General features: G+C 52.0%; 1 protein-coding gene across 12 annotated transcripts in view; it reads left to right on the forward strand.

Annotated features, from left to right (window-relative positions):
- Positions 1-14,249, forward strand: part of PPIP5K1 (diphosphoinositol pentakisphosphate kinase 1) — a 131,219-nt gene that overhangs the window by 45,538 nt on the left and 71,432 nt on the right. For all 12 annotated transcript variants that reach the window (XM_075916965.1, XM_075916967.1, XM_075916964.1 and 9 more), the window contains 2 exons: positions 5,965-6,106; positions 10,772-10,995. In XM_075916965.1, coding sequence (XP_075773080.1) covers positions 5,965-6,106; positions 10,772-10,995 — 366 coding nt within the window. The remainder of the gene's footprint in view (positions 1-5,964; positions 6,107-10,771; positions 10,996-14,249) is intronic.

Raw genomic sequence — 14,249 nt, forward strand, 5'->3', positions numbered from 1 at the left:
TTACGAGACAAATTCATGACATGCCTATGAGTGTCTGCTGGGCATTTGCTCTCGCCAGCAGCATCAAGGAGAACATTGTATTAGGACAGGGGGTTCCTCTTGATCCTTCAGGTGCCTTAACTGCAAACCAGCTGGAAGTAGTCCAGACGTTCAGCTCTTTAGGTTCTGCGGTTAGCACCAGCCTCTCACTGGATGGAGATGTTTGCTTTGGAAAGGCTGCAGCCATGGAACAACTCAGTTAACTATCAAGACGGAAATGCTAGTGTACCAAGCTTGCATCCTTAGCACCCTTGTGTATGGGGAAGGAACATGGGCAGCTTATGCTCCTCCGGAGAAAAGGTTAAACAGTTTTCACCTCCGTTTACACTGCATATTCAACACCAAATGGCAAGAAAAAGTCACCACTGCTCAGTTCTTCCAAGAGCAAATTTACCAAGTGTGACCTCTCTGCTCAATCAGAGCGTGCGCTGGCTGGCTCATCTGCGTAGGTTAGAAGACAGATGCATGCCCAAGGACACAACTCACAAAATCATCCAAAGCGTGGGATTTGGTGATGATAGGGGACTTCAGCTATCAGACATATGTTGGGAAACTAACATAGCGGGGCACAGACTATCCAACAAGTTCTTGGACTGCATTGAAGACAACTTTTTATTTCAGAAGGTTGAAAAAGCTCCTGGGGGGAAGCTGTTATAGATTTGATTTTAACAAATAGGGAGGAACTGGTTGAGAATTTGAAAGTGGAAGGCAGCTTGGGTGAAAGTGATCATGAAATCGTAGAGTTCAGGATTCTAAGAAATGGTAAAAGAGAGACCAGCAAATTAGAGACAATGGATTTCAGGAAGGCAGATTTTTGGGACGCTCAGAGAGCTGATATGTAAGGTCCCGTGGAAAGCAAGACTAAGAGGAAAAAACAACTGAAGAGAGTTGGCAGTTTTTCAAAGGGACATTATTAAGGGCTCAAAAGCAAGTTATTCTGCTGCGTTGGAAAGATAGAAAGTACGGCAAAAGTCCACCTTGGCTTAACCAGGAGATCTTGCATGATCTAAAAATCAAAAAGGAGTCATATAAAAAATGGAAACTAGCACAAATTACAAAAGATGAACGTAAGCAAACAATACAGGAATGCAGGGGCAAGATTAGAAAGGCAAAGGCACAAAACGAGCTCAAACTAGCTACAGACATAAAGGGAAACAAGAAGACATTCTATAAAAATATTAGAAGCAAGAGGAAGACCAAGGACAGGGTAGGCCCACTGCTCTGTGGGGAGGGAGAAACGGTAATAGGAAACTTGGAAATGGCAGAGATACTTAATGACTTCTTTGTTTTGGTCTTCACCGAGAAGTCTGACGAAGGAATGCCTAACATAGTGAATGCTAGTGGGAAGGGATAGGTTTAGAAGATAAAATAAAGAACAAGTTAAAAATCACTTAGAAAAGTTAGAGGTCTGCAAGTCAGCAGGGCCTGATGAAATTCATCCTAGCATACTCATCTCCTCTATCAGCTCCTTATCTGAGCCTTTAGCTATCATCTTTGAAAAATCATGGAAGTCAGGAGAGATTCCAGAAGACTGGAAAAGGGCAAATCTAGTGCCCATCTATAAAATGGAAAATAAGAACAACCCAGGAAACTGCAGACCAGGCAGTTTAACTTCTATGCCCGGAAAGATAATAGAGCAAGTAATTTAGGAATTCATCTGCAAACACCTGGAAGATAATAAGGTGATAGGGAACAGCCAGCATGGATTTGTAAAGAACAAATCATGTCAAACCAATCAGATAGCCACAAGACTCATTATCCTATCAAAGAAAGCTAAGGGAGAAGCGGTGGATGTGGTATACCTAGACTTTTGATGTGGTCTCGCATGACCTGCTTCTCAATTAACTAGGCAAATACAACTTAGATGGGGCTACTATAAGGTGGCTGAATAACCGTTCTCAGAGTAGTTACTAAAGGTTTACAATCCTGTTGGAAAGGTATAACAAGTGGGGTTCTGCGGGGGTCTGTTTTGGGACCAGTTCTGTTCAATATCTTCATCAACGACTCAGATATCAGCATAGAGAAGACACTTATTAAGTTTGCAGATGATACGAAGCTGGGAGGGGTTGCGACTGCTTTGGAGGACAGGGTCATAATTCAAAATGATCTGGAGGAATGGTCGGAGGTAAATAGGATGAAGTGTAATAAGGACTAATGCAAAGTGCTCCACTTAGGAAGGAACAATCTGTTCCACACATACAGAATGGGGAGCAACTGTCCAGGAAGGAGTACTGCAGAAAGGATTGTTCAAAGCAAACATGATTCTTGGATGCATTAAAAGGAGTGTTGTGAACAAGACATGAGAAGTCATTCTTCCGCTCTACTCTGTGTTGATTAGGCCTCACTTGGAGTATTATGTCCAGTTCTGGGCACCACATTTCAATAAAGATGTGGAGAAATTGGAGAGGGTCCAGAGAAGAGCAACAAGAATGATGAAAGGTCTAGAGAACATGACCTATGAAGGGAGGCTGAAAGAACTGGGCTTGTTTAGTTTAGAAAAGAGAAGACTGAGGGGGAACATTATAGCCGTTTTCAGGTATCTAAAAGGGTGTCATGAGGAGGGAGAAAACTTGTTCATCTTGGCCTCTGAGGATAGAACAAGAAGCAATGGGCTTAAACTGCAGCAAGGGAGGTTTAGGTTGGACATTAGGAAACACTTCCTAACTGTCAGGGTGATTAAACAGTGGAATAAATTGCCCAGGGAGGTTGTGGAATCTCCATCTCTGCAGATATTTAAGAGCAGGTTAGACATACACCTGTCAGGGATGGTCTAGACCAGGGGTCTCCAACCTTTTTAAGCACAAGATTACTTTTTGAATTTGTCAGTCCAAGATCTATGTCAAACCCAAGTACCCCTGCTCCACCCCTTCTCCAAGGCCCTGCCCCTGCTCCACCCCTTTGCTGAGGCCCCACCCTCCTCACTCTGTGAAGATTGGGTACAGGAGAGGGGGATACCACTAGTTACCTCTCTCCATTCTGAAAACTGACCATTTATTGCTGCCCTTTGTCTCCTGTCTTTAACCAGTTCTCAGTCCGTGAGAGGACCTTCCCGCTTATCCCATGACAACTTACTTTGCTTAACAGCCTTTGGTGAGGGGCCTTGTCAAAGCTTTCTGGAAATCTAAGAACATTCATTCCATTGGATCCCCCTTGTCCACATGCTTGCTGATTTTTCCCCCCTTCCTCTCCCAAGAATTCTAGTAGACTGAGGCGTGATTTCCTTTTACAGAAACCGTGTTGACTCTTCCCCAACAATTACGTTCATCTACACGTCTGACAAGTTTGTTCTGTATTATAGCTTCAACTGGCTTTCCTGGTACTGAAGTCAGGGTTACTTGCTTGTAACTGCTGGAATCACCTCTGGAGCCTTTTTTAAAAGTTGATGTTGCTTTTGTTTATTGCAGTCATTTTGGTACAGAATCTGATTTAAATGATAGGTTACAAATCTCAGTTACTACTTTCGGCAATTTCCCACTTCAGTTTTTTCAGAACTCTTGGGTGAATGCCATCTGGTCCTGGTGCCTTATTACTATTAATTATCAATTTGTTCCGAAACCTCCTTTAGTGACACTTTAATTTGGGTCAGAGCTATCCCAGGCCTTGCAGAATCTGGAGAAGAAATGAAAGTCCTGGCATTAAAAGGGATTAACTGAGAGTTTCTAGTCCAGACAATCGAACATTGAGCTTGGCAAAATGTGGAAATGCTTATATGGGATATAATTGCTAAATAATTGGTTAGTTAATTCCAGTCAGCATGATTCTATGGAAAACAGTTAACCTGATACCACTTTCTAATGAGTTTACAAGTCTGGCTGACAAAGGTAATAGTGCTGAAATGCATTTAGATGTAAGGCATTTGACTTAGTCCTCTGTGATATGATTAAAAGATTATCAAGGTACAGAACTGATGTAGCCTATACTCAGTGGATTCAAAATTTGTCTCCTATATCTCAAATCAATTGTAAATGGGGAATCATTCTATGAAGGCGTTCTTAGTGCGGTCCCTCATATGTGTTCTTCGCCCAGTGCTAGTCAATATCCTTACCAGTGACCCAGCGGAAAGTATAAAATAATGACTGGTAAAGTTTGCGGGGGTGTGGGGTTGCACAGAAATTGATGGAATGGTAACTCATGGAGAGGTCAGTTCTGCAGGGGGATCTGAATCCTGTGGTAAGCTGGGCTGCTTAGACCTGCAGGCGTTTTGATACAGCTCAGTGTGAGGCACGAAGAGCGTAGTGGGTTGCACTTCTGGGAATGGGGAGTGTTTTGGAAAGCAGTGACTTTGAAAGGGTAGGTCTGCACTACCCCGCTAGTTCGAACTAGCGGGGGTAATGTAGTCATACGCACTTGCAAATGAAGCCCGGGATTTGAATTTCCTGGGCTTCATTTGCATGAAGCCGGCTGGCGCCATTTTTAAATGCCGGCTAGTTCAGACTCCATGCCCCGCAGCTACACGCAGCACGGACTAGCTAGTTCGGATTAGGCTTCCACGAGGCGTACAGCTAGTTCAGATAGGAAGCCTAATCCGAACTAGCTAGTCTGTGACGCGTGTAGCCGCGGGGCATGGAGTCCGAACTAGCCGGCGTTTAAAAATGGCGCCGGCCGGCTTCATGCAAATGAAGCCCGGGAAATTCAAATCCCGGGCTTCATTTGCAACTCCGTATGACTACATTACCCCTAGTTCGAACTAGGGGGATAGTGTAGACATGCCCAAAGGGACTCTCGGTCCTTCCGGATACCAGCTGGACAGGCATTTCTAGGTCATGCATCTCAGAGCCTCTCCTCTCACTGCTCTGCCAGGCCTTGCACCGTGTGCCACCGGGCACCTGAGAAAGGCAGAGCCTCTCCTCTCACTGCGAGTCCTTGAAACGCTTGTTTCACCCCCTTCTCGTGCATTGGCAATGGCTCAGTGGTGAGCACGTTACCTTCATTTGGAGCCCCTTTCCTGGCGTTCAGAGAACATGACCAGCCCAGCAGAGTTGGTGGTGGAGGGTTGTAATTCCAATGCTGCAGGCTTTGGCTCGGAACAGGACGTTCGTGTTGGTCATGCCACCTGATCTGGAAGGTCTTGCGAAGGCCCTGTTGATCATGGGGTATCAGTCAAGAACCTTGAGGTGTCTGCTGTACATGAGCCTAGTTTGGCTCGGTACTGAGAGCCTGGCACATCTGGTATGATTCTTGATGTCAGTTTTTGAAGAGGTTTTCTGAAGCATTCCGGGGTTGCAGTGGCGCATTGGCAGTGTTGAATTTCTGTCAGTGTTGGCTTTCTGCTACAGATAGCTGCCAAGGTAAAGGAAGCGCTCGACCGTTTCCAGGGACTTCTGAATGATAAGAGCAAGATCTTGTGATTGAGAGCCTGTTGGTGGAGTGCTAGTTTTCTTGTTGTTGGCTCTGAGGCCAAGTTGGTTGTAGGCTTTTGGCCTCTTCCTCTCTGAGGTGAAGGGGACACCTTCCCCAGGTAAGCATGGAGCCTAGTCCTCCTGGGCCTGCCTGGAGCAGTCTTGGCAGCTGAGCTGGGAAATAAAGTAACCAGGCCTGGATCCAGCCCACTCCGTGTGTGACAGGCCCCAGACTCTCCTCTGTGCTGAGCCAAGTACGGGCTCAAGGTTGTGACCACCCTTCCCTTCCTTACCGCTAGATTGGGGCGGGCCCCACACTTTTCCACTTGTAACCAGAGGTCCTGGAATGGAAGAAGCAAAGACCCATTAGAAAAGAGGAAACCGCTCCTCACCTAGGACTACCACCCCGCCCCCTCTGGAGAGAGACGTGAGCTGAGAGGCTGGTACAGCCTGTGGAGAGGGTATGGGGTGACGGCTACACAGGAAGACACGTGGTCACTTGCATACCATTTCCAGAAGCTGAATGGTTGGGCTGAGCTGGATCCTGTCTGCACAGGCACTAACCGTTGTGTTCTTTACTCTGCAGTTAGCACCTACAGGCAGCCTCTCGCTGGTCAACTCCATGACTTCCATCCAGAACCCTGTAGAGATCTGTGACCAGGTGTTTGCCCTGATTGAGAACCTCACCTCCCAGATACGCAAACGTCTGGAAGATCCCAAATCTGCAGGTGAGCAGCTGGGTGTGGACGAGGGGATCTGGAGCAGAGCCCTCTCGACTGGGCCTGTGCATGCAAGCGCTCTGAGCTGGAGAAATGTGTCTGCAGCAAAGCAGCCTAGGAAGCGCCCTCTTGGAGAGAAGTCTGTCCAATGCATGAAGGGAGCCACTGAGCTCCAGAGGTGCAGCCTTCCAAAGAATGGCAGAAGGTCTGGTCTGAGGCTCCCATTGCTATTGGAAGCCATGTTCAGATTGCTTTGTGCTCAGGGTGTTAGAGGGATTGCAGGCTGCTTGGGGCGTTGGCCATGAGGCTGTAGAGCAGGGTCTCCAACCTTTTACACCTAAGATCACTTTTTAAATGTCAGGTCAAGCCAAGATCTGCCCCATCTCTTCCCCAAGGCCCCACCCCTTCTTTGAGGCCCCACCCTCTCTGTTCCCCTCTTCTCCATCACTTGCTATCCCCAGCCCTTCTACATGCTCAGGGTTGAGACAGGAGGTGCAGGCTCTAGGGTGGGAATGAGGGATTTGGGCGTGGAAAGGGGTGAGAGGTGCAAGCTCTGGAAGGGAATTTGGATGCTGGAGAAGGGGATGCTGGCTCCAGGCTGGGGAGTGCTGGGGCTAGGTGGAGGGTTGGGGTGCTGAGCAAGCCACAGGGTTGTGGATGTGAGGGTGCAGGGGTTTGGGCTGGGAGTATGATGGGCTCAGGACACAGATTTGCAGTGTGGATGGTGCAGGAGTGTTGAGGCAGAAGACTGAGGATGTGGGGGTGCAGGACTTTGGGGATGTGAGAGGCTCAGGACCAGGGGCTCCAGTGTATGGGGCTCAGATTTGGGGTCGGGTGTGTGTGTGCAGGAGTGTTACGATGCTGCAGCCAGATGGGGGCTTGTTGGCCTGGCTTCATTTCTAAATAAAATATTATGTCAAACACAAAAGGTTTCAGCATTGTCCTTATTTATGAGAGGGACAGGGAACTTGGTTTGAGTCAAAGGTCACTGACCCACAGAAAAGTCAGTCGGGACCACACAAGTGAGATGCAAAAACACAACCCCTTCAAAAAAAACCCAAGCCTCACTAATGTGGCCCCAACTGTGGTGGTGGGGGTGGGGGGACAGGATTCTGGGGTAGGGGGCGGCAGGGTGCTGGTGGGTGCTGGGGCAGGGTACTCGTGGGAGGAGGGGAGGGGACAGGGACAGCTGGGGCCATTACATGGGGATACTGCAGCTGCGTGCCACGTCCGGGTCTCAGGAATCCCGTGCACTGTTTCCCCTTCCCCAAACAGCCAGCGAGTTTCCTGAACAGCCGGTCTGTTGCGCTCCGGCGACTTCCTTCCCCCTTCTGTCTTCCTGCGTGCGGGGGGGAGGAGTAGGAGTCCTGGGACTGTGCCAGCTCCAACTGCTCAGGAAGTGCGTGCGCCCTGCTCCTCCCCTCCCCACAGCAGCCGCGTGCTTCCTGAGCAGTTGGAGCTGGCGCGGTCCCAGGACTCCTACTTCCCCCATTCCCCGTGCAGGAAGACAGAAGGGGAAGGAAGTTGCTGGCGTGTGACAGACCCAGTGTTTCAGGAAACGCGCCAGCTGTTTGGGGCAGGGGGAGGCAGCCGGCATACTTCCTAAAACTCCGGGCGTGGCGCGCAGCTGCAAGACTCTCTCCCCACCCCCCCACCCTCCCAACCTGCAGGAAGCCGGCACTACCTCCATTGTCACTGGAGGTAGCGTCAGTCAGTGGAGGCTTCGTCTTGGGGGTAGGGAGAAATGCGGGGGGGGGGCCCCGAACACCTCGCAATCAACTGGTCAAGCCCCCCAGTCGACTAGTCGATTGCGATCGACGGGTTGGTGACCACGGCTGTAGAGGGATTGCCGGTGGTAGCAGTGCGGGCTGCGTGGGGTGTTGGCCGTGAGGCTGTAGAGGGATGGCCGGTGGTAGCAGTGCGGGCTGCGTGGGGTGTTGGACGTGAGGCTGTAGGGGGATTGTCGGTGGTAGCAGTGCGGGCTGCGTGGGGTGTTGGCCGTGAGGCTGTAGAGGGATGGCCGGTGGTAGCAGTGCGGGCTGCGTGGCGTGTTGGACGTGAGGCTGTAGGGGGATTGTCGGTGGTAGCAGTGCGGGCCGCGTGGGGTGTTGGCCGTGAGGCTGTAGGGGGATTGTCGGTGGTAGCAGTGCGGGCCGCTTGGGGCATTGGCCGTGAGGCTGTAGGGGGATTGTCGGTGGTAGCAGTGCGGGCTGCGTGGGGTGTTGGACGTGAGGCTGTAGGGGGATTGTCGGTGGTAGCAGTGCGGGCCGCGTGGGGTGTTGGACGTGAGGCTGTAGGGGGATTGTCGGTGGTAGCAGTGCGGGCCGCTTGGGGCGTTGGCCGTGAGGCTGTAGGGGGATTGCCGGTGGTAGCAGTGCGGACCGCTTGGGGTGTTGGCCGTGAGGCTGTAGGGGGATTGCCGGTGGTAGCAGTGCGGGCCGCTTGGGGTGTTGGCCGTGAGGCTGTAGGGGGATTGCCGGTGGTAGCAGTGCGGACCGCTTGGGGTGTTGGCCGTGAGGCTGTAGGGGGATTGCCGGTGGTAGCAGTGCGGGCTGCTTGGGGTGTTGGCCGTGAGGCTGTAGAGGGATGGCCGGTGGTAGCAGTGCGGGCTGCTTGGGGTGTTGGCCGTGAGGCTGTAGGGGGATGGCCGGTGGTAGCAGTGCGGGCTGCTTGGGGTGTTGGCCGTGAGGCTGTAGGGGGATTGTCGGTGGTAGCAGTGCGGGCTGCGTGGGGTGTTGGCCGTGAGGCTGTAGAGGGATTGCCGGTGGTAGCAGTGCGGGCTGCTTGGGGTGTTGGCCGTGAGGCTGTAGGGGGATTGCCGGTGGTAGCAGTACGGGCTGCTTGGGGTGTTGGCCGTGAGGCTGTAGGGGGATGGCCGGTGGTAGCAGTGCGGGCTGCTTGGGGTGTTGGCCGTGAGGCTGTAGAGGGATGGCCGGTGGTAGCAGTGCGGGCTGCTTGGGGTGTTGGCCGTGAGGCTGTAGGGGGATTGCTGGTGGTAGCAGTGCGGGCTGCTTGGGGTGTTGGCCGTGAGGCTGTAGGGGGATTGCCGGTGGTAGCAGTGCGGGCCGCTTGGTGTGTTGGCCGTGAGGCTGTAGGGGGATTGCCGGTGGTAGCAGTGCGGACCGCTTGGGGTGTTGGCCGTGAGGCTGTAGGGGGATTGTCGGTGGTAGCAGTGCGGGCTGCTTGGGGCGTTGGCCGTGAGGCTGTAGAGGGATGGCCGGTGGTAGCAGTGCGGGCTGCTTGGGGTGTTGGCCGTGAGGCTGTAGGGGGATGGCCGGTGGTAGCAGTGCGGGCTGCTTGGGGTGTTGGCCGTGAGGCTGTAGGGGGATGGCCGGTGGTAGCAGTGCGGGCTGCTTGGGGTGTTGGCCGTGAGGCTGTAGAGGGATGGCCGGTGGTAGCAGTGCGGGCTGCTTGGGGTGTTGGCCGTGAGGCTGTAGAGGGATTGCCGGTGGTAGCAGTGCGGGCTGCTTGGGGTGTTGGCCGTGAGGCTGTAGGGGGATTGCCGGTGGTAGCAGTGCGGGCTGCTTGGGGTGTTGGCCGTGAGGCTGTAGAGGGATGGCCGGTGGTAGCAGTGCGGGCTGCTTGGGGTGTTGGCCGTGAGGCTGTAGAGGGATGGCCGGTGGTAGCAGTGCGGGCTGCTTGGGGTGTTGGCCATGAGGCTGTAGGGGGATGGCCGGTGGTAGCAGTGCGGGCTGCTTGGGGTGTTGGCCGTGAGGCTGTAGGGGGATGGCCGGTGGTAGCAGTGCGGGCTGCTTGGGGTGTTGGCCGTGAGGCTGTAGGGGGATGGCCGGTGGTAGCAGTGCGGGCTGCTTGGGGTGTTGGCCGTGAGGCTGTAGAGGGATGGCCGGTGGTAGCAGTGCGGGCTGCTTGGGGTGTTGGCCGTGAGGCTGTAGGGGGATTGCCGGTGGTAGCAGTGCGGGCTGCTTGGGGTGTTGGCCGTGAGGCTGTAGGTCTTTCTGTATTTGTCCTTCCCTTCCCCAGCTATTGGAAACAGCTGCAGTCTTGTCAGTTGATACGCGGGTAAGGGTAGCCTGGCTGTGAACACGCTTGTAGCGAAGTTGGTCTGGAAGGGACTTTGGTCTCGGCTGGTCTAGATTTACTTGGTCCTACCTCAGCGCCTTTCAATGTCCCCAATAGCTTCCCCCATCCGTGTGTGGAATAAATGTCAGGTGCGCCAAGGCACGTGCATTGAGGCTCCGAGGCTGGGTCTGCAGACCTCTGGGCCCAGGTCTGGGTGCGATTCACTAGCTCTATGCAGTTGTTCTTAGGCCAGTCTGGAGCCTGTAGGCCTTGGTTCCCTCTAAGCTGTGCGGCAGCATGGTCCTAATGAGCCCTGCCCAGCAGGCTGTCTGGAGGGGGGAGGGGCACTTCTGAGGACAGAGCAGCGAGGCAGGGACATGTTCCCTCCCCTCCCTCCCCCCCCGCCTCCTGGGAGAGACGCGCTGTTCTGTCCTCAGCGGGGATCTGCTGGTGTTGCGGAGGGCGAAGGGTCCCTTCCCCCGCCAGACAGCTCCAGGCGCCAAGCCCTGAGCCCCTGGCTGGGCAGGGCTCATGTAGGCAGTGGTGGGGCTGTGCTGCCGCGCAGCTGAGAGGGAGCCCCGTGGCCCTGGCTCAGCTTGGCACTGCGAGTTTTCAGACACCTTGGCTGCTCTTCTGAGAACAGCCTTGTGTTAGACCTGCAGCTGTACCACAGCGAGACGCTGGAGCTGATGCTGCAACGCTGGAGCAAGCTGGAGAGGGATTTCCGCATGAAGAATGGGCGCTATGACATCAGCAAGATCCCTGACATCTATGACTGCATCAAGTACGACGTGCAGCACAATAGCAGCCTGAAGCTGGAGGGCACGGCTGAGCTCTTCAAGCTCTCCAAAGCTTTGGCGGATGTGGTCATACCCCAGGTACAGTCGGGCTCCACTCGCTCTCTGCTCGGGCCTCCCCAAGGGACGTGTTCAGGCCAGTGCCGGCGTTCCCTGCGGGGGGGGGGAGGGGGGGCAACGCCACTACGCGGCTGGCTGGTGTCACTGCACTGAGCAGTTCCTACATCCACATATTCAAGGTGGCTACTCTGCAAGCCACCCTGTCTTCTAGAGAGCATTGCCCACTGGTCACCTTGCGTCTCCCTCTTAGCCAGAAGGGTTCCAAGACTCGGGAAAGGTCAGTGTGTCCCAGACCACCTCAGGTGCAGAAAGCTTGGATCATGGCAGAGTTCTGTGTGCAACATCCCGGGGCCAGGGCTGGGGGCTGACATCGGTCATCGGACAGGCCAGCCAGCTGGCCGGCCTTCCTTCTACTCTCCCGGCAGGCTCGGCTGTCTGGCAGGCGTCAGCCCCTGGATGTTGCTAGGCCAGAGAGTCCCGGTTTAGGGAGGTACAACCTGTATTTGCGTTCCGGTTTCAGAAGCAGAGCTCTTATTTCCAGAGGTGTTCAGGAGGGAATCTCCCTTCTGGGCAAGAGTGGCATCAAACCACAGCCAGCAAGCTCAATTCATCTAGATGAAGCTATGGAAATAGCCATCTTGCTGGGTGGAGTCTTCTGGAGCCTAGGAAGACACCTGTCAATAAACCACATTTGACTCTTGGCCTTTCTTTGGCTGCAAGTGTTCCATTAAATGCCTGGCTGTCTTCATCTCTGCCATACTTGACCAGCGGGAGAGTGCCTCTAGTAGTAAGTCACTAGGGCTACGTCCAGACTGCACGCCTTTTTCGACAGGCTTTGTTGTCAGATACTGTTGACAAAGCCTCTGTCGGAAAAGTGCATCTAGACTGCGATCAGCATTGTCGGAAAGCAAGCCGCCTTTCTGAAAGAGTCTCGACACTCTTTCGGAAAAGCAGTTTCCATGCAATAGCGCCTTTTTTCAAAAGAGTACTGTCGACAAGGCGGTATTCCTCGTCAAACGAGGTTTACCGTTGTCCACAAAACTGCCACGTTCTGTCGACTTGCCGTCAACCAAACGCGGCGGTAGTATAAACGCAGGTATAGTTTTGTTGACAAAAGCCAACCGTTGTCAAAAAACCCTATAGTCTAGACACATCCTTGGATTTTACGTAAGCAAAACACTGACATCCACACTTAACCGGGGTAGTGAAGAAGCCTTGATATTTAGCAGATCTGCAAAACCTACCTGTAGTGCACATGTTGATTACTTGAGCATTTGCATGATAATTTATAGATCAGTCTGTCTGAAGCCTCCACCCAGCTGTGCAAGCCTGTACCAGGGTCTCCTCTATGAGGAAGAGGTACGTGAAAAGGAGAGAGCAATCTGGATTGCTTGGCAAACTGCTCCAAGTGTAAACAGTGCTTTTTAATATGGCTCCATGTCAGTGTTCACACGCAGCCCTACATATAGGATAAGGGGCCCAGTCTTGGGAAGCGGCAACTCTGTAGAAGATCTGGGGCTTGTGATGGATCCTCAGCTGGCCATGAACACCCAGTATGACACTATGGCCGGAAGAGACTGTGACCCTAGGATGCATTAGCAGGGGAATGACAAGGAAGAGCAGAGAGGTTATCTAGCCTGTGCATTTGCCAGTGCTGCAACCACTGCTGGCCTTCGTGGTAGAATCTCCAGCCCTAAAAGGTTCTAAGTCCCAGCTTGGCACAGCCCTGGCTGTGATGTTTTAATTGGGGTTGGTCCTGCCTTGGGCAGAGGGTTGGACTCGGTGACTTGTGAGGTCTCTGCCAGCCCTGGGATTCTAGGATTGGTCAGTTCTGGGGCCCACAACTCAAAGATGTTGCTAAATTGGAGGGGGTTCAGAGAAGACGCGAGACTGTGTAAGGATTAGAACTTGCTTTGTGTGGTGGACTCAAGGAGCTCCGTGAGCTAGTTAGCTTAATAGAGAGAAGGTTAAGGGATGACTTGACCTTTAATACCATCTGTAAGTATCTTCATGGAGAACAAATATTTCACGGGCTCTCCAGTCTAGCAGAGACAGGTAGAACCTGATCCAAGTCTGGACACTGAAACAAGACAAACTCCTACTGGGAAGGAGGTGTAAGTTTTTACAGTGAGAGTAAGTAGCCACTGGAACATCACCGGCCATTTTTAATCCAGACGGGATGTTTTTCTAATGCTGTGTTCTTAGGGGAGGTCAGACTAGATCACAATGGTCTGTTCAGGCCTGGAAGCTAAATTTCCACATTAGGCAGAGGGAACTCGCACATCCTAGGGTAGCTCCCTGACTACCTGAAAGTGGTAATGGAAACCTACAGAATATGTAGATGTTATCATGACTTTTCTGGGCACAGCCCACTTCTTCAGATGACCAGGAGGGATGCAAAGATAAAGATTCTAGACACCTGCTTCTTAGAGCAGCTAGTCCTTCAACCCACAAGAGCAGAGTCGATTCTTGATGGAGCCGGAGGATTACTTACTCCGACTCCTGTAACCTTCTTTTTACCAGGAAGTAGGGAAGTCGAAGGAAGAGTGTTCTTCCTTCGACTCCCTGCTGTGTAGACAGCACCTAAAGTTGAGTTAAACTATTTTGACATCAGCTATGCAATTGATGTAGCTGAAGTTGCGTAGCTTATTTCGACATAAGCCCTGCTGTGTAGATGTGCCCTGTGTTTCTCAATAGGATTTTACTTCCACTTTTTAAATGTTCCTTTTGGCCTCTGCCTGCTTCTTCTACTCCATTGTGTAGCTGTGGTGGCATTTTTTATCTTCTACTATTCATTTTAATTTGGGGTATACATTTAGTTTGAGCAGCTAGTACAGTGGCTTTTTAAAAGTCTCCATGAAGCTTGCAGGTATTTTTCTTGTGCCTCTTCTTTTACTTTATTTTTAACTAGCTTCCTCATTCTGCGTTATTCCCCTTCCCGAATTAAATGCTACGGTGGTGAGTTTCTTTGGTATCTCCCCATTCCCCCGACCAAGCATGTTACATGTAATTGTATTATGGTCACTATTACCAACCAGTTCAGTTTTATTTCCCTCTCGGACTCCACTGAGGACTCCACATTATTTCAGAATAAAGGTTTGTAGTGTAGACATATTTTTTATTATTTCAGAATAATGCTGCTGTGTAGACATGCCCATAGAAAGGAGCACAAATTCTGGCAAGTCAAAAGTAAACATGTAATTAGGCAGGCCAGAAAAGAGTTTGTAGAGCATTTAGCAAACCACTAAAAAATGTAAATGCATCAGAAGCAGGAA

This window comes from Pelodiscus sinensis, unplaced genomic scaffold (assembly GCF_049634645.1).
Source record: "Pelodiscus sinensis isolate JC-2024 unplaced genomic scaffold, ASM4963464v1 ctg56, whole genome shotgun sequence".
NCBI classification, from domain to species: Eukaryota; Metazoa; Chordata; order Testudines; family Trionychidae; genus Pelodiscus; species Pelodiscus sinensis.